This window comes from Fonsecaea monophora (assembly GCF_001642475.1).
Source record: "Fonsecaea monophora strain CBS 269.37 chromosome Unknown Scaff9, whole genome shotgun sequence".
NCBI lineage: Eukaryota > Fungi > Ascomycota > Eurotiomycetes > Chaetothyriales > Herpotrichiellaceae > Fonsecaea > Fonsecaea monophora.
The window spans coordinates 385,418-409,248 of NW_019173940.1; the positions used below are offsets into that span (position 1 = coordinate 385,418).

Genomic DNA, 23,831 nt, shown 5'->3' on the forward strand with positions numbered 1-23,831 from the left:
TCAAGCATGCCTCGAACGCTGGGGGGCGGGGCTATTGGACATTGGCAGCTGAACATTCCCTGTCGTATCGCTGCCGTGCCGTGTAATACGAGCCAAGATAGTCTTGAATCCAGTGGCGGAGTAGTTGTGAGAGACTGCTCGCCTGAAAAGTTTTCCGAGGACCGTGTACACATCTCGCGCAGAGGAGGCGGGCATTGGTCATCTTACACGAGGTTCGCTTCCGGGAAACTGTTTTCTCGGTCGATGTCGAACAAGAAGGTTTTTAATGAGGGTCATGCTGCTTCGCCTGGAGGAACTTGTGGCTGGAATACCTCGTATAGTGGCGCAGGTATGTTGGATTGAGGGTCTGAGGTTTACCCTCGTCCAGTGAGCATATGGACCTGGGACGTACCTCGTACGGTTCACATGATTGACCGCAACAGCTGGCGAACGTTGTGTTCAGCCTCGTCAGCTTTTGGACCCCACGTCGTACTTACAGTAAGACGCTACATAGGTACCTATACCGAGTACTGTACTGAGTACATAGGTACCTATAGCGGCAGACCACGGTTCCAGGTACCCCTTACCTGGATGGGATTCGCTGCATACGAGTGATCGCCTTTCAAAATACTCAAGAGCCAAGAAGAGTGCATTTCAATCAAATTGCAACCAGCAACGCAGTCATCACCCATGCATCATACCGTGCCCATCGCACTATGCAGTGCAGGATTGGGAAGAAGTAGAACAAAAGCGAGAGGAGACATGGTGAAAGCCACGTTGTAGCGGTACTTTACAGGTACGGGATCTGAGATTGGATGAGGTCTGCAGGCGAATAGGTCAGCTGTACAGGAATGGGCCGCATCAAACAAGCTCGGTTCTTTCCAGGAACGGGTAACCACAGTATCCGCCTCCCCATAGAAAGGGCGCTGGGAGCCGATGAACAAGTATGAAGAACAATGCGCATAGAAAGAGATTGATCGCAAAGACAGCATTGTGGTTCTGTTCTGTTCTGAAATGCCTTGTCATGACGGGATCAATTCTGCATCTTTGCTGTGTCTGTGTCGGCGGTATGGAGAAGATCCCAAACTCTTCCTGGATGCATTCGTTGCACCTCAATTCCACTTTTCGGTGACCAAGCTGTAGCGTAGCGTCTCTCTCTCGCGCGCGACAGAGCCACCCTAGAACAACTCCTTCTGCGCGTCACTGCGAAGTTGCAGTTTCCATTGACACCACAGCGCACTGTGTCTCTCGTAGTGATTTTTTTGCATCATAAAAACATGCTGGTTGATTGGCGGAGCGGGTCGCAGATGGACATTCCACCCTCCTCTCTGCCGTAATACGAGGTCCTTGCAGGGCATAGCTCATCAAAACCAAGACGGCGTGATCGGATCATGACCGCAGCCCCAGATATGCAGGTTCTCTACTGCATGAACATAGATGTGCGGCCCCCAGACCCAGGATTCCGCGCACCGACCTAAAACCCTCTTCCTCTACCCCGTCCACGCCCACCGCCTCTTCCCCGTCCTCTGGGGCCGCCCCGACCCCGGCCGCCGCGTGAGTCGCCTTCTTTCCTAGCCTTGTTCTTCGGCTTCGGCTGGTCGTCGATGAGGAGCGTGTCGAGGGGCAGCGAGTCCGGCAGGATGTAGTATCTGATGGTCGAGCCGCGGATGTTGATGGTGTCGAGACTGACCGTGTCGCCGGGGGCCGAGGGGTTTGCGCGGTTCTTGGTCGTCATCTTGACCGCCCGCAGGGCCGTGTTCATCTGCGGCGACACCGAGGTGATCGTGCCCGACACGATGGTGCCGTTCTTCAGTTCTATCGTGACGGATTCATTCGCGCATTTCATGAGGAACCTGGCTCCAGTGTCAGCGACCAACGTAACCACCTTTGTTTTATAACCACGCCCAAGCCGGCGCAGGCAAACGCGACTGCAATAAAGACAAGTCGCACGACAAAACAGGCGTGACGAACCTAACAAGCTTCATTTTGCGCCGAGTGCGCCACGGAGCGCGAGATTTGTGGTAGTCTCCGTGTCAGTCGTAGGGAGAGTGCTGTCTATTGTGAGGCGACCGTATCGAACAAGGCGCAGAGGTGCAACGGTGGTCGTCTTGGCGGTGTAAGTGCTGGTGTAGTTGAGATGTTTGTACCTAGTGGTGGAGAGGGACCAGAAATGTCAAAAATTGAGAAAGCATTGGCAGCCTTGTGAGGAGCAGCCTTGTTGCCAAGCATCCGGAAAAATGATTCGCCGAAGACTGTGCACGAGGTCAAGGCTGGCTTGTCCTGAATGGGGATATACATACCGAGTACTCGGCATAGATGCTGTAATCATGAAAAGCAATCTCTATTGTCTTCTATCTTGGAGTCCTCAACTCTGAAATATTATCGCTCGTGAATACATCTCTGTCAATTTCCGGCCTCGGAAAGAGAACCTCACGTCTACATCTTTTTCTTCACGACCAAGATGACCATCCCGCTCCCACCATCGATATAGTCCCGCCCCTTGCCCTCTGGTACTTCCTCGAGGATCTCCTTCATTTTCCTGATCATCATATCCATTACGTCCTCCACTTCTCCCCTTTCCAACTTCTCCTTATGGGCCTCTCTCCACCGCGTGATGGGACTCGCCGTGCCCAGCATGGCTTTGATGGTTGCGAAATCCACCTTGCGATACTCAGAGAAGGCAGTCCCGTCGGAGGCGATGCGGCCGTCGCGGTCCGACTCGATCCTCTCGAACCGCGTCTCGTCAAACTCCTTCAACAGGGTCTTTAGTTCTTGGTCCGCGCCGTCGATCCGGTCGAGGCATTCCCAGGGTAGTCCGAGATTGATGTACAACTCCCGCGCCAATTTATTGCCGGGCTGCTCGTAAGGGGCCAGCACCTCCTCTTCAAAGACTTTGAACCACTCCTGGAGCTTCTCGGCATTGGGCGTGTTGTTCGGGTCACAGCGGTGCCCTCCGGAGCACCAGATTATAACGCTGCCGCCCGGCTTGAGGATCTTGGCCGCCTCGCCCCAGAAGCGAGGCATGTCGAACCAATGCGCGGCGGTCGCGGCCGTGATGAGGTCCACGCACTCCCGACCGTCGGTGCTACCTGAAAAGGCTTTGAGAGCGGACAACGTGCTCAAAGCCTCGGCCGGGCAGACCTCGTACGTGATGGGCTCGCCCGATTTGGTCGTAGAAGGAACCGTCTTTGCCGTCTCGATCATGTTCTGACCGGGATCCGCGCCGATGGCATGTTGAAAGTGCGGGGCCAGGGCCAGGGTCGCGATGCCCGGTCCACACCCGACGTCGAGCACTAGGTCCAACTGCCCGCCGGAAGAAGTGTGTTTCGAGATGACCAGGTCGATCAGCGCGTCTGCGTACCGGGGCCGGTGCTTGAGGTATTTCGCTGCCGACGAGGGATCGTAGTTGCGGAAGGTTGGATCCCGGGTAGTCGACTGCTGAGGCGTGGAGGATGCCATTGTGACCACTTTCACTGACACAGATGGGCTGCTTTGTAGGAGCGGAAAGTGGAGAGTGGAGACTCGAGAAACTTGGTTATTCAGGACGTTATTTGTTGCCGCAAAAGATTCAACCTCAGCGGCGGTGCTTTGTATACCCTAGACCTTATACTCTTACAATCTTGGCCGTGGAGATCGGGAGGAGAGGGTTGATATGGGCACTTTATGTGATTCGTTGGGTGAGTCATTCCCCTGGATCAGGCACCAACATTTTGGGGAGCAGGGGAGGTACAGGAAGTCTCACATTTGTCTCGGTGTTCTCGGCAGAGCTCGGACCGGCCCGATCCATCCATCAGTCAATCAGATTGACAGTGAGGAATTGAGTGAACGAGTGAGCAAGCGAGTCACCCAATAAACAAAGATATTGAAAAGAGATTTTGTCATATCCCTGTCGCCGTCAGCATGTACTCTACATGTGCCTCTTAGACTTTTTGGCGCGGAGCGGAGGGCGGCACCAGTCACGAAGACAATGAGGCCTCCATCGAGGAACATATGACGCATGGTACTTAGATATACATATAGACAGCGCACTGGCACTGGCAGTTGTGCGGAAACAGAGACTGTCATTCCTTCAATCTGCGCGATCCCATTGGGGAAGGGGAGCGTGCCTCATACGTCCCGAGCAAGATGTCTGGATGAAGAAGTCGTCATTGGGGCTCCAGAGATCGGCCCGGCCGTGGTACAGTATGACCCTGAGGAAGAAACGACCATGGGATTTGAAGTCACAAAGACGTTGAAACAGAACCCCCCCTTCCCCCCCGGGCGGGCCGTGCTACTGCAGGTCGTCAATGCCGAGGAAGATAGAAGTCCAAGGCAAAGACAAGGTCTCTAGGGATTGGTCAGCCCCATTTCGGTTGCTTGGGTGAGTGGGGCAAGTTATTTTCCACGTCTGGAGTCTAGAACCTAGCCTCATGTAGCCCTATCAGGGCAATACTAGGCATTTGAGTGGTAGAGGTCGTTTTTTGCCCTCCTCGAAGAGTATGAAACAAGCCCTTACAGAGATTTGTGACTGCTTCGTTGCACAAGTGCAATCATTCTTATACAGTATCAAGACCAATTAACGGGTCAAAATGTTCTGCCCCGAATGTTTTGCAATGCAAGCCTATCGAATGCGGGATCATCAACAAGAGGGACGGCCGTCCGCTGTGTGGATTGACATCTATGTACCCAAATAGTGGATGTTCCTCCCCAATCCACTATCCAGTGAAACCGTCCTGCTTCGGACGCTTGCCATTGGCATGCCTTCTGGCTCTCTGCCAACGAACCTTCCCCGTTCACGCTGCGTCTCAGGGCCGTAGGGCCTGGGTTGTAGCGGAACCGGAACCACATCTGGCTCTAATCTCTCCTGCGCCTGGACTTTTCGATGTGCCATGCGGTGACGGGCGCTGGGCAAGAGAACACTACGCTCTTTCGATGTGCGGACAGCCAGAACCTCTTGACAAAACTCGATCGAGGAGCCAGCATCCCAGGCCAAGTACTACACCAGGTCGTTGAAATCAAGGTCTAGTTGGCGACAGGCTGAAGCAAACTCGGGGGCAATTCTAAGCTGTGTGCGGCCGAAGCTCATGCCGTCTCTCCTTTGTCAGATACTCTTTGACAAAGACGTAATAGTCGTCCTCAGGATCCCATCCCCACGGGATATTATAGTGGTCAAGTGAGTCTGGGAGAATGTCCTTTCTGCTGACGCGGTTGTGTGTGCGCCGCTGGGGCGAATATGTCTGTTGGGGGGCTTCGAAATGGATTCACCGTCGTCATCTTTAACCACGGTCTCGCGAGGATGGATGACCTGGAAAAAATCTCCAGGTTCGGTTCCCTTCGCTCCTGTCTTCTCCACTGTATCGATGACGTGGCTGATCGGCTCTAGACGGTCCGGAGAACCACCTCCAGTCTCAATGGCTGAATACTTTGTGTCTGCTAGAGTTTCAGTCTCTCCCTTTAGCCGTGTTGTGGGACCGCTCCGAGAGTGCCTTAGGTACGGATTCTGCACCAGCTGGCTCGGTGATTATGTCTCCCTTTTGTGCCGCAGGAGTTTGACCCTGTGTCAATTCCACTTCCTCCTCTGAGCCCTCACGATCCTCTTCTGCGAAGACTGCGTTAGGGTACAACGACGCAGACACTGGCGTCGTACCTGGTTCGTTGGTTGCAGGTTTGCCGGTGGTAGGGGCCGGACCAGACGGAAAATCGTCCGTGAGCGAATCGATTTCAATCTCTTTGCCAGTTCCGACACGGAGGCTGTTCGTAGTTGTGAAATGAGAGTTGTGCACGGGCACTAGAGCCCAGTCACAGCTCCTACTGAGCAGGACTTTTATATTCGACACACGGTTTGCCAGCCCGTCAGCGTCTGTAGTATTGATTAGGTTTGTCGAGTCCACGGGCTGGGCCGAGATGCAATTCTTATCGTCCTCGATGGTCGAGTCATGAGCACGATTCTGCGCGCATATCCTTTCCAGATCAGCTTCCGGATGAGTTGCGGTGGAGAGTCATAGTGCTGGTTTTGCTCCACCAAGTCCTCTTCGTCCTCGAGAAATGAATGAGCCGTCATGAGTCCAAAATAAGTCCCATTCACGAGTAGCACACCGCCGATGGGAGACTGAGTCCATGCTTGTGCAGCTGGATCCCCAGTTTGTCTGGATATCACCACATGGATCCCACACAAAATTCGCAGCTGTTTTGTGCTGGGCATCAATGATTCCCCTACATCTGCGCGCAGATTAAGAGGAAACACGGCGTACGCAATATCATAGTCGCACAAACAGGACTTTGAGTGAGGTCTGCTTCAGATCCTCAATCAGCTTATAAGCCCTTTTGGCCACGCTGATATAGCTCTGTGTAAGACAAAAATTGTCGGCCCTGCTCTTCCTCGGCGACCTTTCTTCAACACCACGTAAATTTTCCATATGGGAAGTCCCATCGATCTCTGCTTGTGACCCTTGGTGAAGAACTCATGGCTGTTGTACTTCTCCCTGGCCGGCAGTGCGAGTATCCAACGATGGCGGGGCCCGAAAACGAGACGAAGCACGGCGGATCAGAAGGTTAAGAAGGGTCAGAGGTGAGCGGCGGCCTGAGTACGCGGTAGGCTGGGTAGGAGGAGCTCACGGCGAGGCTGAGCCGAAGTCGAGCCACCCTTCTCCATGCCACATGCTGAAATTCACTGCCCTTCGAGATCCGAGTCGAGACGAGTCGTGTGGAGTCGAGTCACGCAGCCGATCGTGGTCCTGCAGGTAAGGTCAAGGATGCCGAGTTTCGATCGCAGCAAACATTCCCGCGGCGGAGTCATACGCACATCCATCAAGGATTCACGTGAGACTCGCGCTATTCCTCTTGCAGCCTGTAAGGTCGACCCGCGGGTTCGACCTGTGAGGTCGTAACAGGTATAGCGCACAGAAAGACCGAGCCGTGGTGAGGCAGCCCTTCACAAGGACCCTGCATAACCTCTCAACACTCTTCCAATCGCTGCGAGAGCTATGAATGCGCTGCTGCTGCTGTCTGGTCCCCTGCTCTCTTGGACGCATTAGACTCGGGTAAACAGCTTGTCTCGCTTCCAGGTACACCGTCTCGGACACAGCAAATTGACAGGTACTATCAAAAGCAAGCACAGTACTTCTATCCAATTGAAGGCTCAGAAGAGTGATCCCCGCTTTTGGCCGAACCACCAGAGTCCTCTTCCCCTGGTATTACGTTTTTAGGCAAGTCTCTACTGTCATATTCTTACGTGGGGACCCCCTTTAAAGACGCAATTCGTTGGGGATCTATCCTAGTGTCTAACAACATTGCGTATATGGATCCTAGATGTGTCCGGAACTGTCGCTAAAGAATGAACAAGGAGCTCATTGGACACGAGGCAGTGCTTTTGAAGACCAAGATGTATAACGCATGGCTAGATTGGCGCAGCCTAGTGCAGGTATATCGAGGAACAGCTTCACGGATTCATGGACTGCAGGGTTGAGACTCGGGAAGAGTCGAATCGCTTCGATGAGAGATATGCATTCTGAGGAGTTCAGCGTTGGCCGTCACCCTCTCTCCATGTGCAGAATCGATACCCAAGTCGACAACAAAGGATAATTGGTCTACTTGTCGTCGTGCGCTGTGCTGTATGCCCAATGGTTGACAAGTCGTCAGGGAACAGGGCCCATCCAGCGATAATAGTCGCCCTATTCCCGCAAGGTTGAATACTAATGCTTCAGACGTCATTTCCTGTATTGAGCTACTGCACGTCCTTTAAAGGAAGCCAACTAAGGCTCTAGAAGGGATGTTTCTGGAGAATACGAGGAAGGGCGATAACAAGGAAAAAGTCCTCGGAGGCTATATAAGAGCCAGAAGACCACAGCCTTCTCAAATAAAGGGAGTCAAATATATCTACGATCGATGCCAGGAAGAATAAATATGTACAAGCCTACACTCATCTCCATCTCCATCTTCGCGTCTGTGCTGGTGATTCTTTTCTCGGCGATATACTTTGCCAGAGTGGCTTTCTCTGGTATTGGTGTCTGTACCATTCACCTCAGTGTGTGCTCTCTCGCCAGAATTTGAGAAGAGAAACATGAACGTTTACTTACTCCTTCCTAGTGAGCAATACTCATCACAACTACGGAGGACAAGTCCTCTTTGTGAGATGTCATCTCCAGGTGTGTCCCGTTACCCTTTACTTTGCAGCTTACTTGTGCCTTTTGCTTGTCATTTTGTGGAAAACTTATTTTCGTCAATGCTAGAGACCGTCCTGACGCCCCTCTTCGCTGCGCTCAAGCCAGTAATGGAGAGCAGTTACTACTACCACTATCCTCCGGTTGGTGAGAAGGAATGGAACCGTCGACTTCAACGGGAAGCCATTGTGTGTTTTCCGCAACCGCGACAACTTGGAGTGTACTTGTTTAGGGTTGTGCGGTGGGGCTTTATCAATCCAAACCTCACGAAAATCTTCCGGGGGAGGACAGGGGGGATGGCAATGTGTAAAGACATTCCTACGTAGACTTTGCGGTAATTCAACCGCTGACACGGGACGTTTGTCTTTGAGTTTCTTCTACACAAAGACTCGAAATTAGTCAAACCGTTTATTTTGGCCCACATGTGGCCCTTTGGACAAGCTGCCCTTGACCGCCAAACCCCTGGCAACCAATCACCTTTACCTTCAAAGTGGAAGATGTGAACGTGTAAACGATCGCTATTCCTCTTCTAACCTTGCAGAACTTTTCGAACCTGTGAGGCCAGAAGAGGTATAGCGCTTCATGTTCGACCTGTGAGGTTTAAAGCGCTATTCCTCTTTTAACCTTGTAGGACCTGTGAGGTCGGAAGAGGTATAGCGCTTCATGTTCGACCTGTGAGGTTTAATGCGCTATTCCTCCTCTAACCTTGCAGAACTTTTCGAACCTGTGAGGCCAGAAGAGGTATAGCGCTTCATGTTCGACCTGTGAGGTCGCAGGAGGAATCGCATAACACTTCATGATCTAGACTGCCGATCCTCTCCGAAGCGCATATCGAGTCTTCCAGGTCCAGAAGAAAGATGGACCACTTTTACCTCACAGAGCTCAACGACAAAGCGTGCGAATATGCTCGTCGGCGCTGTCAAATACTCCACCGGGGATACAAACAGAAGACGTTTGATCAGCTGAGGAAGTGCCCGTCGAATCGAAGCCCTCGCCATGGCAAACCCATCGATTCATTTGGTGCCTCTACTCATGCTGCGCGCCCCCACAAATCGTGGCCGAGGCGGCACCCGACGATTCATTACTCCTTACCCCTTCCTTGTGATGCAGAGGAAGGGGCAATGTCAGGCCTCTTTGGTCTGCTTGATTCGCTCCTGGTGTCTTTTCCGTCTTCGTGTCGGTACTCCATTTCTACATAGGTATAGAGTACTGCACCGAGTACTCGGGACGAGGTTTACGTGCATGTAGGACAGCGTGCACAACCATCCCCACCGGATCTCAGAAGGGAACACTAATATAGCGGCGTCGTCGAATTCTTACACCAGCAGTCCTACTCTGGGCGTAATCGCATGTTTATTTTCACTCCATGGCACTGGTGCTCGCTCTGGCGCTGGTTCAGATGAAGAGGTGCGATTCGGCTCAAATCCGTTTACGAGGTACGTATCCACAGGCTCAGCACGCCGAGTTGTTGGTGGATGAACAGATTTACCACACGTTGTTGAACCGTCACAAGCCTCTCAAATCATTCATTGCCTGATCAAGCACCATGCTGCTCCACCGCCCAGTAAACCATACCCAAAAAAGGGTGAGAACCAAGTATACCCGATCTTCGCGGCTTAGTATATATCGGCTCTGCAGAATGACACCGATCAACGCCTTTCCTTCTGTCTTGTACAAGCACCGCTGTAATGAGCCAGTGTCACGAAACTCATTCACGCCGAGCTTTCTAGCGGTAAGCCGCATGGCTCGTGTGAATATGTGTCTGGGCAAGTGGTCGACAGCATAGCTATCATCTTGATCGTTCTGCATACAGATCATCAACCAACCCTGTGGTAGTTGCCAAGTCATCGATTCTGGCTTCCTTCCATGACGAAGTGGCCTGTCGTCAGTCGCAGCATCGCCCACGAAACCAAACTGCCGCTCAGCACTTACGGCATAGTAGCCCATGTTGATTACAGCTCGGTGTTGCGACTTTTGACATGGATCAAGTCGAGGGACCACTTGTAAGAGAACTTTGGTCCTGTCCGTCCGGAAAGAAATATGCTCCCACTGCCACAATCACATAGCACGCGCACAACAGCGCACCTTCCAAATAGTTGCTGCGCCCATCCAGAACGAGAAAATTGACGATGAAAGTCGAAACAAACAACGACCCGGTCTCGAACAAGCTGAAATAGAGGGACATGTCCTTATCCATGATCCACCCTAGAATGACGACGAACGGAGTGACAAAGAGCGCAATTTGAATGGACGATCCGAGTGACACGCCCAAGGCAAGGTCGAGCTTGTTCTTGGCGGCCACGGTCACCGCCGTGACATGCTCCGCAGCATTTCCAACAATGGGCAGAATAATCAATCCAATAAACGCCTCGGACAAGGGAGAATTTTCCACCAAATGTTCAATGCTTCCGACAAGAAATTCCGCGCAGAGTGCAACAAGAGCAGTGGAGACAATCAGGAGGACTATCGATGCAGTTTGGCTCATGGGAGGAGCGTCTTCTTCTGCGAGGGGACTTTTCGGCGTAGAGCGGCGTGCAATCCGAGCAACGGCTGGACTTTGCTGATCGTTGGGTGCTGACTGATAATGTCGAAGCGGATGAGAAGGATAGTTTGCGTCTCTGCCTTTGGGGGAAGGATGTGTGGACGATCGAAAAACTGGTGGAGCCCGGAAAGAGAGTCCGCGAGGCCCGACAATCGGTTTCTTGTCCTTGGCCGAAGCTGCAGGGGTATTCGTTGGCATCCCTTCTTCCTTCGATTCATCTTGCGACTTCATTTCCTCTGGCTCGGCAGTCTTTTCAGCATAAGTATCAATCACATTCTGTCCGAACTGTATGGATCCTTCTCCATTGTCTGGTTCAGTCGCCACCTCAGTCTTCACCTCGCGTCTCCTGCCCAGTTTGGCCCTGAGTCTCTTGCTTACACGTCGATGTGAGCCGGCACTTGTGACCGAGGACCTTGAAGAGCTGGCCGAGGAAGAGCTTGAAGAGTCGAAACGCTGAAGAAATCCTGGCGTGGCTTCTTCATCGATGATATGTTGCGGGGTTCCTTGGTAAAGATACGCATGAGACTTTAGTTGGAACAGCAGATAGAGGACGTAGATGATGAGTAGGATCACGGAAGTCCCTCGGCTGAGTTTGATAACAGCACGATCAGCTTTCTGAAGGTCACTGAACGACGCGTGGAAGGCGGTCTGACGATCTGAGTTAGCACACGCTGGACTACGAGTCCCGGTCAGCGCAAAGCAGAAAGACTTACCGGAATCAGCAAGCTAAGAACTGCCAGCGCCAGTAAGCAAGCCGACATTTGAGTCACAGTGCTGTCGTAAATCTGCTCCTGGAATTCCAGGCCTCCGATCAAAAAGGCCATACCCAAGATGAGAAGGAGGTTGGCAAGCAGTGAGCCGATAAGAGAAGCCTGGACAATGCGGATCTCATTTTTGACCAGGGCGATGCTTGCGTGAGGTTAGTATTACCTTCGAGGTGGGAACTAAATATCACGTACATGCTTCTTGCTATTAGCGCAACCCGTGTTGAATACTATAAGATAACTTACAAGATGATCAATTCCACTGCATTTCCAAAACTGACATTCAGGAGAGCTCCCAATGTAGGCCCAAGTCGATGCGCAACACTTTCGGTTGCGAATGTCAAAAGGCCAGCCAAGGGAATAATGGCGACCGCGTTAAGAGCAAAGACTACATTCTGGTTGATTCCAGTAAAGTGGATGGCGATGCCCACGGGCACAAAAACAAGTAGAACATTCACCCAGCTGTGGAATAGGGCGACTTTGACATTGGCGACGATGCGACTGAGGATGGAGCCTTTGGGGGGTTTCTGCTTTGTCGAGTCGTCACCCTGCGGTGGACTCGTGTTCGGTGGAGAGACTTGACTGTCACGACTGGGCGACCATGGGTTGAAGTTGTGCCTGTGAGCCGACGAATGTGCCCATGCTCTCACGCGATCTGATCGAGTGTCAGCACGCGCGGACATGAAAAAGGGGGCTTACTTACGCATCTTTGTTGGTTGACTCGAAACCCGCCAGCCAGCATTATTGGGGGAGCAGAAGTGGGAAGCAGACGGTCTGACTGGGGGTTAAAGATAAAGGGATCGAAAGAGAAGAAACGACCAAAGCGCAACGAAGGCAAAAACTCTGTTGGGTTGAAGTGCCGCGATGACGATGGACAAGTTGAACTGGGACGCGGTTTGGAAAAACATCTTGGCAGGTGCGCTCATCAAGCAAGGACTATCTGCCAATCATGGAGGCTTATAGCACGTGATGCTGCCATGGATGACGTCAATATTCAGGTACCGTGCCAATGACGCCACAGAGAAGCCACAGGAAGTGGGGAGGCCAAGAGCACTAAGCAACACGTACAATGCTCGGCAAAGTGACTCTATTTTTTGCAAGCTTGTCCGAACAGCACTAATTACGAGGTAATACCGAGTACCGAGTACACCTCCAGAACTTCTCCAAGCCACCTGCGCCTTGACACTCAGGCCACCGACCAACTTGCTGTACCTGTCTTTTCAATGCTAACCCCACCTTTCAAGTACGAGGTACAGGCATCGCTGAACCTCTCCACAGCACAACAAAACGAGGGACAGTCCCATACATCTCCGAGTCTCAACCACCTCTTATAGTGCCAGTGCTAATAATTCGCTGTGTGTCAACAGAAGCCTGTGATTTGCGATGCCACATCTCCTAAGCGATCAAACAGAGGACTCGATTGTTAGGGTAGCTGAGTGAACCCCCACGGATCACCCCAGGGCGGAGACGAAGTGTGCAAGAAGACGATTTGGCGGGCCGATCCGCCAATCTCAGTGGTGGCCCTGCCCGCCACATGTGCAGATGCCGGCTGCATTAGCCCAGATTTAATCCCTCATATCGCTTGTACTTGTGGGTTGGATCCGATGAATGCTGGCACCTGTCAGAAACCTTGCACCATTAAACTGCGGGGGTAGATCCCAACCAAGCTCTGGCCGCTCGTGAGGAGGGTCAGTGGGCGGCACAGCGCCGCCAGAATTCGAGTCGAACAGGGTCAAGAGAATGTCGAGGACGTGGTTGAGCTGGGACTGTTTGTATTTATGGTATTCCGCGCTGGGAATCTGGGCGTGGAGGTGATCGAAATCGTAACATTGGTCCAGGTAACGCCTCACGCGCCGCATGCAAGACATTATGGCGTCTGTTCGCGCACTGTTGATCGCAGACATATTGGATGGAAATATAGGAGAGATGGTGGAAGATCTTCCACTTGTTGGGGATGTGGCGATTTTAAGTGTTTGAAGATCCCCGAGATACCTAAGGGACCGGGTTTTGTTGTCCTTGAAGGTCTAGAAATGTCACCGACAGTCCCCATCGCAACTGACCACAATGCTTGTAGAGACACGGAGACTTGAAACTCCCTAGCTTCAGACCAGCAGGTAGAGAGAGTACTCGCACAGACCACAATCATGTTTGGTACTTGTTACTGGCACGGACGAGGGACCTTTGGCAAAACCGGAGACGGGCTATGGGATTCCATTGGCCCATGCCAGGGACCTTTAGTGATGAATATTCGGAGAACTCTCTCTACCAAGTACTTTTTTGCGATGGGTGACGGCAGACTGGATGAGTCGAGGGCACACCGCCGCTAGTTCTCCCGTCTGAACCCTGTTGTCTGAGGCCAATCAGCGTCCCCTGCATCGCGATGGTGAGATTGGTTAGTGACCTGGCGGTTGCGCGCGTCATGTGCAGAACGTGTGCTTGGGGTGCGTTTGCCCGAAAGGCCCATGCATGAACCAGCCTGTGGGCTGCCCTCTCATTGACGGCATGACAGTGGTGCGCAAAGGGCCCGCGATTGCTGCCGGGTACCTTTATGCAAGGTGGGCTACAATAACCCGAGGCTTTTGAGGCACGAGCGAATGGACATGCGGTGTCGCGCTGAAGAAGGTTTCGTAGTTTCGTGGCTCGTAAAAAGTCCCATTCACTAGGAAACAAGTGATGGGTCTTCGGGGTAGGATATGCGGGAGTCCAGACTCTGACGGCCCTTTGACAGTTGACAAAAGAGGAGGTTGTTACTTGTGTACCCAAGTTCTCAGTGATAGCAACAGGCACTCCTTCTATTGTGTCGTTGTCGTGTACCTTACAAGTGTTGCCTGCGCCCACGAGACCTGGCAGGTAGAGATTCATGCCGAAGTTCGGCCCTCCTGAACGCTCAGTGTGGCTGCCGGGCACTTGAGCGAGGTTTGTAGCTCATACTTGCATAGGTACCTAGGCGTGCCCAGGCCAGGCTCTTGGCTCCCAAAAGATCCCATGCCAGGGAGTTCAGGGGCGCCAGGCTGGCAATGACAACCCCTCCTTTCCTCCTTTCCCCTTTCCGCTCCCCGCAGACACAAGACCTCGTAATCCTCCTATCATCTTCTGCACATCCATCATACCCCAGTACATACAAACTTCACCGGCGAGCCGGCTAATGCTCAGCATGGAATCTATCAAGAATCTACCTAGCTTCTTTTGTTCTATCAAAAGGTTTCCATGTGCAGCAGCTCCCTTTCCACTCACTTATCATTGACGGCCGCCCTCAACGAAATCTCGGACTAGTGCCTCGTACATCGCTCCCCGCCTGGAGCTTCCTGTGTATACCTCGTCTACATATGTTTCTAGGCTTCTAGGTTTCTAGTCGACCTCTTGAACCCTCTTCCATCGACAGAAGCTAACAAATCTCTGACCAAGCTGACTCTTGACAGTCTTCATTCCCGAGTTGCTCTCCAGGACTCCTCCCACCCTCTCCTCAGTCATTCATGAACTTGACGAAACAACTCACAATTTCGCACCGCCATGCGATCCCCGCATCGTCTTCGTCGCCGCCGCCGCATTTTCCATCCTCCTCAAAACCCCCCTCTGGATCTTCCCGCTCGTGGTCTTGGGCAAAAACGCCGGCTCGACGAACTGGATCTTGCGTGGGTACTTGTACGGCGCGGCCTCCTTCTTGCAGAAATCCTGAATCGCGCGGATCAGCGAGGCCGCGGTTTCGGGGGCGAACGCGCGGTCTCGGTAGTCCTGGGTCGGCACGATAAAGGCCTTGACCACTTCCCCGCGGTCGGCGTCCGGGGAGGCCACGACGGCGGACTCGAGTACGGCCGGGTGCTGTTTCAGGACGGATTCGACTTCAAAGGGGCCTGTTTGGGGACATGATCGAGTGATTAGACACTGCGTAAAACGAAACCAGCTTTCTTCAGAGGGAAAAAGGTACGGGCAAATGGATGGATCTTATACTCACCAATCCTATAGCCGCTCGAGTTGATCACGTCGTCGGATCGGCCTACAAACCAAAGATACCTGTCTGCGTCGCGGTACGCTCGATCCCCAGTAATATGCCATTCCGCCGCGTACTTGCCTGGTCGACTTCGCGATGACAGTGACGACGATGACGACGATGACACTCTGGTAGCCCGACTCACCTGACCGTCTTTCGAAATGTATCCGTCGTAGACACCCATGGTCCTCCTGCCGTGTTCGTCCACCACTTTGACTGCGAGGTCACCTTCCGTGTTGTCGGGGGTAATGTTGCCCTGCTCGTCAATCACGTCGAGCGGCACGCCGGGCGTGGCTCTGCCCATACTGCCCAGCTTCACCTTGACACCAACGAAATTCCCCGCAGCCATGGTCGTCTCGGTTTGACCGTATGCTGTTCGTGGCAGAAGTTAGACGTTGTCACGCTGATATAATGCCAGTCGGAAAGGGGGAGAGAGCGACGGTTGGACAGAGTTGGCAAGCATACCGTCCTTGATTTCAATCCCGCTCATGGCTTTCCACACATTCACAGCCTCGGGATTCAGTGGCTCTCCCGCGCTAACGCAATGCTGTAGAGCTCTAGGTCTCCTCTGCGCAAAGTATGCCTGCATATCCGGGGTGACGAGCTGGCGATACGCCGTCGGCGGCGCACACAGAGTCGTGATGTCGTGCTCGGCGAGCGTGTCGATCAGCGACTGGGGAGAAAACGCGCCTCGATCGTCCTGGATGAACAATGTGGCGCCCATGTTCCAGGTCGCGAACCATGACCTGGCGCCCCCAAGGGAACATTAGTGGTCCGCAGGATAAAAACATCAAAAACCTCGACATGAATTTCATGCAATGAATGTACTGAACTGGCCTCATCACACTCACCATCCCGCTTTGGCCCATCCCTGCTCCGCCAGCGTCCAGAAAACTTTACTTTGGTCCAGATCCAACCAGTATTTGCCGGTTGAAGCATGAGCTACCGATACAGTCAGTTCGAATCGCTTCTCTCGTGCCACGTTCTATGCCAGTGGATGCACCATCTGGCGCAGCAGAGGAAGTGGTACCTAGAGGGTAGGAGACCTGGTTGTGAAGCACCATTTTGGGCAGGCCTGTAGTCCCAGACGTGAAATAGATGATGCACGGGTCCGACCATGTCGTCTTGGGCCCGATGAAGTCCTGCAAAGACGTCTGTTTCAAGGCGTGCCGGTACTGGACCGCGTCCTCGTGCGGCTCGCCGTCGATCTGCAAGATGACTCGCACACTAGGACATCTTGACTTGACTCCGAGGAAAGCGCTGATGGTGGACCGATTGCCAACGAAGATGGTACATTGTGAGGCTTGAACACGGTACTGATGAAGTCGCGCACGTTAGCGGGATTTCTCATCGCCCCTTTTCCTTGATGGCATGACCATCTTTGGCCCTTGCCGCTCACCTCGATATCTTTGGGAGTCGCCAGCACGGTACACGGACAAAGGACAACGCCAGACCGTATCGCCGCCGTGGCAATCTACAGTCCACCTGTTAGCCCAGCCTGCACACACCGTACCGTCGGATGTAGCATAAGAGTCGAGATGACTTTCCTCCCACCTGCACGCCTGCCGTGTCAGCACACAAAAGTCTTCCCATTTGCAAACCACTCAATGCATGGAGTCCTTACCATGCGGGTACTCTGTTCGAGACGATCATCAACCGATCTCCACGTTGGACGCCAAGGTCTCTCAACAGGTGTGCAGCCCGATGGCTCTGGTCTCGAAAATAGCGGTAGGTGAATGTGCGAGGCGGCGAATTGCCTCGAGGGCCGGCCGTCGTCCACAGCATCGCGCGCAGGCTGGGGTCGATGAGTGCCCATTTGTCAACGACGTCTGTCGCGAAATTGAAATGCTCGGCAGTGGCCGTCAGAGGTGCCAGTAAAGACGCCATTGTCTGCCGCCGCGTGGAGATCGTCGAGGAGTCTGAACTTCTCAACAGTATCTTGAGCACAGAAACAAACAGACAAGAATGGAGACAGAGGGGAACCGAATATCTCACCAAAGGTACACAGGAAGGGGTGGTGAACACCGAGTACTCAAGATGAACGTGGAAAAAAGTCCCTGGATTGGTCGGGCGGGAGGTATATTGCGGACCACATGCCCGGAGACAGCTTCAGACTAATTGACTTTTGTTCTGGCAAGCCGTAAAAGCTCATCACTCGCCACCTAGTCCGACATTCACGGAAAGTCGTATAGCCGGGCAGACTATTGTGAACGGTCTCGAACGCGTGAAGCACTGGGGCCAGGGATTGTAAAACGAGACGCACACGGCCCGCTGATCCTGTTCGCTTAGATGTATGTGGATGGGGCCGACGCGAACGAGCGACGCGAGCGACGATTGGTGGACAAGCCGGACCGAGGGCTTCTAACTTGTATAGGAAGGCATCGGCACGAACTGCTAGTGCCATCTGGACTCGGGTGGCCTGTTGATCGTGTGTGTAGCGGCACCATGTCCGGGGATGCTTTGCCGCGAGACCGCGTAATGGCGTCATGTCTGTGGTTGCCAGGAGGCTTAAAGACGAATTTTCTCAGCTAACCTTTGAACGGCAAAATCCCTGTAGAGGCCCAAGATAGGATATACTAGAACTAAGGTTTAATTTCCCTGACGGCTGATACCTGGTATTATGTGTTGCTGGGGGGCTAAGGAAATGCTTACACCGTTCTCCAGTATTCCTCCAGACCCCCAACTGTTGCCCATATCAAAAAGGTGCTACTCGGTCCGTGGGTAGAGTGATAGAACCAAAGGACGTTACCCATTTTCGGCGAAAGGGTTTTAACACCACAGAGCATCAGGCCTCTTCAGCATTGATCTGTCGTTTGAGTTGCATTGAACCTGTTGTCTTCCGTCGTGCTGGTGTCGGTGCCCGGGACTGTTGTAAAAGCCACCGGGTCGCTCTGAGATACAAACCCCAGCTGGGCAACGCTGGGACTGCTGAACAGGTCGTACCATGACGAGTTGTTGTTGAACCAGAAACTGTCGTCTGGGCTCTCGTTGGCCGTCTGTTGCGCGATGTTGCCGTTGGATAGCGTACTATAGTCGACCAAAGACCACAGCATCTCCGTGTCGGCGGGCGAGAGAATCTGAATCTCGGGCTTGTCGCTCGCAAGTTCGCTTAATAGGTACGTCTGTGCCGCAAACACGTCAAGTGCGAGGGCCTGGGCGTGGATAGAAATCAGCCGAGGTCTGCATTGAGCTTTCCCATGGACAAGCGCACAACTTGGACACCTAAAACAAATACTTTTGAGACTTACCATTGTGGCGACGTTCTGCCAGTAACGACTGATGTCTTCGATGAATGACGTCGTTTCCTGAAGCAGTTCAAAACAACGCACTTGGACGTCGCCTGTAGCCGCATGGGCATTCATGATGAATATCGTACCAGAAATGATGGCACAGTAGCCGTAGAACGATGTGTGCGAGATGCAGCCGGCCTTGCGTGCGTCCTGCAACAGTCCGATCAAACCCTTGGCCGAGTCCAAGCCGGACTCGAACGCCCGGGACAGGAATCGGCCAGAGGCGACCCTGTTACATGATGCAATCTTGCGTCTCAGCAGGAATGGATGGTTCAGCAGGCAATTACACAGGTGGAACAATGCTCGGGCAAAGACTATGGGCCCGGCGTTCGCCTGATCCACGACACCAGCAGAATTGCGAGATGGTCCGAGCATAGCCTCCAGGGGCTTGTGCATTTCCATCTGCGTCTCCAGATACGAAAGATCAGAGCCGATGGCGGCAAACTCGGAGCTGGAGTCCCAGGGTGGGTGTCGGTTGACGCCAAACTCCTGCAGCATGTACTGGGCGGCGCGTCCGAGAATGTATGCTATCAGGATAACATGAGCGAACGGGCTGTGCTGCGCAGGGTTCGAGTGCGCGCCGTTGGACAATTGCTCAAGCTTCGACGTCTCTTTCCATTGTCTGTCCCTCCACGTCGCCTCGTCAACGGGGAGCTGTAACTGACAAGAAGCATTCAATATCGCGGGGGGGCGTCCCCGGCCACACGACACCAGGCGATCCAAGAGATATAGCGACCAGAAGGTTCTTCGACGTTCTTCGGCTTCGTCAAAAGGTATGTGGTTACCTGGCTCGATCATGAAGCGCAAGTCTTGAGCAATGCGCACTGCCATGCCAATTTTGACCCATGCAGCGCCATGTCGACTTGGTCCAGCTAGATAGAATAACAGGGGAAACCAAAGACATTGTTAGTGACACCGCATATTTCATGAACCCGAGAAAACGAGACCGATAACGGACACTCACCGGTAAAATCAAATATTGCAAGCAGCGTGATTGTCTGCACTGTCCGAATGTCCGCCTTTTGGTTTGCAGCAAAGCATGTCTCGACGATTAGATTCCATGAGCGATTGGCATGGGTCGTGGCTGCTTGTTCCTTGGTATGCTCGAAGAAAGAATTCCCAGAGAATCGGATAGCGTTTGAAAACACGGCAAAGAGCAGGTGGTCGGGAATCTCGCCTCTCGACAAACGATCTCGGAAATTGCCCTCGTGGAAAAAAGAATAGGGCTGATTGTGGCAGAAGGTAAAGTAGATGTCGACTGTCTCCAGAAGAACAGGCAGCGGCGCCAGCCTGAGGAAATCTGTCTGTCCAGCGGTGCTTTCCATGGCACCAGTCAAAGTCGAACTTGTGGAACCATTGCCGTTGGCCGCAAGGCCTGTATATGTCCCTGTTGTAGAGATCCTGCTAGAGGACTCGACCTGACTATTTCCAGTTCGAGATGACTCTGACATGGCCTTTCCGCTGTGAGAATCGAGAAGTCGGTCAGGTTCGCTAGCTTTCGTCTCAGTATCTCCTGAGGAGGATCGCTACAGATTGTAAAACGTACGATTCCATCTTCTCGCTGAGGCTCTTTAGGAGTTGTTCGATCGTGTCGAGCCGCGTGGTGATTTCTGCCTGTAGTGTTGTCAGTGACAGAGGCTGGAGAACAACATCCTTGGACTGGATCGAGGTGCTTTTACTAGTTGTGATGCCGGCACCATCCCTTCAATGTCCTTGCCATGCATCGCTCCTCTAGTGACGCCGTTGCCGTTGCCATTGGTGTCAGCATCAGGATAATGGCAGTCTGCGTTGTAAGAAGAATGTTATCCCAAGACGGGAAAGAAGATGACGTGGGCAGTACTTACACTGTGCCAAACGTCTGCAGCTCTCGCACCTGGGCCGCTCACCGGTGCACCGGGTCTTTCTCCGTCTGTAATGGAGAGCAGGATGTGAGCATCATATCCTTGGGAGCGAAGTAGCACAAGAGCACACAAGCAGACGTCGGAGTATCTATGAACACGGCTTGACATAGTGACAGTAGCCGCCCAAGGAAATCGACCCACTCACCTGCATAGAAAACAGGCTTGTGCGATACGTTGCACAGGCCGATAGTAGGTACTTGATGTAGACATATCTGGCTCTGGGCCACGAGGGAGTTGGAGCATGACGGGTTATGGTACAAGGCAAGAGAGTCGGGCAAATTCCTTGGGCCTTGGGCAGATATTGCGAGGGTGGCTCTTTTGGACAAGCCAAAGCGGGGTAGCCGTCAAGTAATGCCTAGGTAATGGCACCCATTGGATAGGTGACTTGGCGCCTCCGTTTGAGGGGGCGGGATTGTCTCCGGAGAACAAAACAGACTGCAAATTCAACGCTGGCGAGCTCTTGGGGTATTTAACTGTAGGCAAAAATCAACCCTCCTTGTCAGTTAATCAGCAGTCGGACTTGGATCATCACATGTCTGATATATCACCTTCGTTCACTGACTGAGCACCAAGATACGTTGGCAGAACTCTAGATTTTGATCTATAGGGTCTATCAAGCCATAATTGGTAGCACTGAATCTGGCTCAGAGACAAAGGTCTACTAATGTCAATTTTATAGAACAACTCCGCGTACTGAGGAAGATACACCCGTGCTGTTTGGAGAAATCTAACCTATCATATTCCAGCTTGGGGCTCAGCCTTGAGCGAAAATTTGTAAGCGTGACCCGTCTTGGAAGGTAGTTTCCTGTCTTGGTCATATCACCCCACCCTATGTCTCGTGTGGTAAGCTCCTGCGGGTGACGACTTCTTTGTTCTTGTCAAGACATTCGCAAAAGGTATATCATCGGCTTCCACTTTGGCTGGTCCGGTCTAGAGCAAAATCCAGACCTTGTAGTAAATTGTCCAGGAATTTGGCATTTACTTGCAACCCTGGTGTCGACCAGAACACATGCGGATAGCCCTCGTAGTGATCACGCCGAGTCAGAACGCTGAGACAGACCGAGTCAGCGAACAACAAATATAGGTGGTGTATGAGTTTGGACCAACCCTTTGCTTTGCAGCTCGCGATCCATTAATATTCCATCATCGCGAAGTACATCAGCGCCGCAAGTGACTAGATAGGTTCTTGGAAACGTGGCCAAAGATGGCGATAGCAGCACGGAGAAAGTGGTGTCATATGGGTCATGGCCGTTGGCATCTGGAGATTGTAATAAGTGATGTATACGCTTGCGAGCTGAAGACCACACTTGGGACGTACCCATGAAAATGTCCAAAACAGCCTTGTCGATAATCGCACCATCTTTGTTTTCCTCCATCGACTTGTAGGAATGTAGCATATCGGGAGGCACCGCCTTCTCAGCAACTACCACAGGAGCTAGAGAAATGATGCCGCGGATGGAGACATTTTGCGAACGTAGAGCAATGGCCGAGGACAAGGCTAGTTGGGCTCCTGCAGAGACGCCACAGAGGAGCAGTTCTGGAACTGGGTTGTGACTGGCTGACGAGTTTGAGAAATGGGAGATAGCCTGGCTTCATGATGAGAACACAACAGGCAGTGTAGAGAGATTTAAGAAACGCACCCATTTTCCAGCAGCGACACAATCCTCCAGCGATGCAGGCCACGGATGTTCAGGCGCGAGCCGATACTCGACAGACACGAAGGGAACCTGGGCATGCAGACACAGTTTTTGGATAAGTTCTGTCGCGAGGGATCAGATACGCAGTAGACTTCGCGGGGACTGCGAACTTGAAAGGAAAGGACAAACCGTGGTCGGCCTCTAGATCTCCAACACAGAAACCACCGCCGTCTCGGAAAACTCTCAGTTCATGCGCTGCGTCTTCGAAAGAACCAAAGACTCACGAAACCTTGGCCGCTGTTAATTCTCTCCTGCAGATGGCCTGTCACCGAGGTAATCATGCTCACCATAACCCTACTACATCTGAGTGTTCATTACTCCCTTTGTCTTGATAGATCCGCACGCGGAAAGGGCCTACATTCTCATGGGCTTGAAGCCAACGTCTCATCTGGTCAGCTTTTCTGTTCGATCAATTGGGGGCTCGGCCGTTGTGTGTAGTGACCTACCAATGTTAAGACCTGGTTTGTCCTTTGGCAAAGGCGCGTTCTTTGTCATGTTCGAGATATTCTCTCTTATTTGCTCGATGGTGTTGCCCGTGACCAACGGCCGAAACCCCAGGGTCTCTTCCAGGGCAAGCCATTCTGGTGCGAGGTTCAAAGGCATTTTGGGACCAGATGACTCTGATACAGGTGTTTTCTGTCAATAGAAGCCTCCAATCCAATCAATATCCAGTAGCAGACATCTATGGTAGTGTGTGAAAAGAGAGTGTGAACGATATAACACCCCCCCCCCCCCGGCCCGGCACCAGTGCGGATCGAATTCCTTCAATCATCCTCCACAGTAGCTCGACTCCATCACCTTCATCACCTGACAGACATCTACTTCTCTGTGCTTTCGGGGCCACGGTCCGAGAGTATCTCCAGCGATAGTTGAGCTGTGAAGAGGTATTGACGGAAGTATAGCTTCTACCTGGGTTCATATTCTTACGCCTATGCCGCGCTGATGGGGTCCAGCAGGAAATCCTGGCTCTGGAACTCTGGCAGCGTAGTGCGAAGTCTATCTGTTTGCACAGTGAATACGAAAAGTAACGCCCACGCAATGTGGAGTTCTTCCTCGGCTTCAGCCAGAGGGGAGTCTTGGTGGGAATACTCCACTGTAATATCTCTGGTTTGCTGAGAGAAGTTGTTGGACAAGCGCCGCTTCCAGATCACTTGCATGCATGCATCTCTGTCAGTCTGCATACTTACTCCCTGGCTCTGGAGTGGTACCTGTGGCACCCTTGCACGTGGCCCTAATTGCACCTTGGTGCGTCTCCAGGACGCCACTCAAACGCCGCGTAGCCGATTATCTCGGATTATCAACAAAAAATTTCTGGAGAGACTGCCGCCCTTCTCTGAGACTTTCAGTAACCTACCACGCGCTATGGTGAGCCTTGTGTGAAAAGCCCGCAGAAAAAACACCTGTCTATCGCTGCTAATTGATCATGCGCTTTTCCTCCCTGATGCACCCCATGTGATCCCAGCCAAGACAGACGGGTGAGGTGGGGTAACGCTTGTCCGGGGTCAGAAGGCGCTACTGAGTCTGAAGATTCG

At 52.7% G+C, this 23,831-nt stretch overlaps 7 protein-coding genes across 7 annotated transcripts; all 7 read right to left on the reverse strand.

Annotated features, from left to right (window-relative positions):
* Positions 1–1,453: 1,453 nt before the first annotated feature.
* Positions 1,454–1,825, reverse strand: AYO21_02222 (hypothetical protein; the record flags this gene model as incomplete). Its single annotated transcript, XM_022652202.1, has 1 exon — positions 1,454–1,825. One exon carries the CDS (start codon positions 1,823–1,825, stop codon positions 1,454–1,456), a length of 372 nt encoding a protein of 123 aa, XP_022515588.1.
* Positions 1,826–2,415: 590 nt separating this feature from the next.
* AYO21_02223 (hypothetical protein) lies at positions 2,416–3,438 on the reverse strand (the record flags this gene model as incomplete). The annotated part of the gene is made up of 1 exon (XM_022652203.1): positions 2,416–3,438. The coding sequence occupies one exon, from the start codon at positions 3,436–3,438 to the stop codon at positions 2,416–2,418; it is 1,023 nt and encodes a 340-aa protein (XP_022515589.1).
* A 1,580-nt stretch (positions 3,439–5,018) lies between these two features.
* AYO21_02224 (hypothetical protein) lies at positions 5,019–10,064 on the reverse strand (the record flags this gene model as incomplete). The annotated part of the gene is made up of 6 exons (XM_022652204.1): positions 5,019–5,137; positions 5,224–5,388; positions 5,465–5,746; positions 5,798–5,919; positions 9,929–9,996; positions 10,050–10,064. 6 exons carry the CDS (start codon positions 10,062–10,064, stop codon positions 5,019–5,021), a joined length of 771 nt encoding a protein of 256 aa, XP_022515590.1.
* Positions 10,065–10,101: 37 nt separating this feature from the next.
* Positions 10,102–12,130, reverse strand: AYO21_02225 (calcium/proton exchanger; the record flags this gene model as incomplete). The annotated part of the gene is made up of 4 exons (XM_022652205.1): positions 10,102–11,307; positions 11,373–11,568; positions 11,670–12,078; positions 12,127–12,130. 4 exons carry the CDS (start codon positions 12,128–12,130, stop codon positions 10,102–10,104), a joined length of 1,815 nt encoding a protein of 604 aa, XP_022515591.1.
* Positions 12,131–12,988: 858 nt separating this feature from the next.
* AYO21_02226 (hypothetical protein) lies at positions 12,989–13,327 on the reverse strand (the record flags this gene model as incomplete). The annotated part of the gene is made up of 1 exon (XM_022652206.1): positions 12,989–13,327. The coding sequence occupies one exon, from the start codon at positions 13,325–13,327 to the stop codon at positions 12,989–12,991; it is 339 nt and encodes a 112-aa protein (XP_022515592.1).
* A 1,588-nt stretch (positions 13,328–14,915) lies between these two features.
* On the reverse strand, positions 14,916–17,298 carry AYO21_02227 (hypothetical protein; the record flags this gene model as incomplete). The annotated part of the gene is made up of 7 exons (XM_022652207.1): positions 14,916–15,274; positions 15,376–15,783; positions 15,877–16,157; positions 16,263–16,353; positions 16,415–16,727; positions 16,925–16,973; positions 17,036–17,298. The coding sequence occupies 7 exons, from the start codon at positions 17,296–17,298 to the stop codon at positions 14,916–14,918; spliced, it is 1,764 nt and encodes a 587-aa protein (XP_022515593.1).
* A 908-nt stretch (positions 17,299–18,206) lies between these two features.
* AYO21_02228 (hypothetical protein) lies at positions 18,207–22,902 on the reverse strand (the record flags this gene model as incomplete). Its single annotated transcript, XM_022652208.1, has 9 exons — positions 18,207–18,563; positions 18,660–19,573; positions 19,666–20,192; positions 20,248–20,315; positions 20,381–20,484; positions 21,921–22,188; positions 22,243–22,361; positions 22,429–22,494; positions 22,746–22,902. 9 exons carry the CDS (start codon positions 22,900–22,902, stop codon positions 18,207–18,209), a joined length of 2,580 nt encoding a protein of 859 aa, XP_022515594.1.
* Between the last annotated feature and the right edge of the window lie 929 nt (positions 22,903–23,831).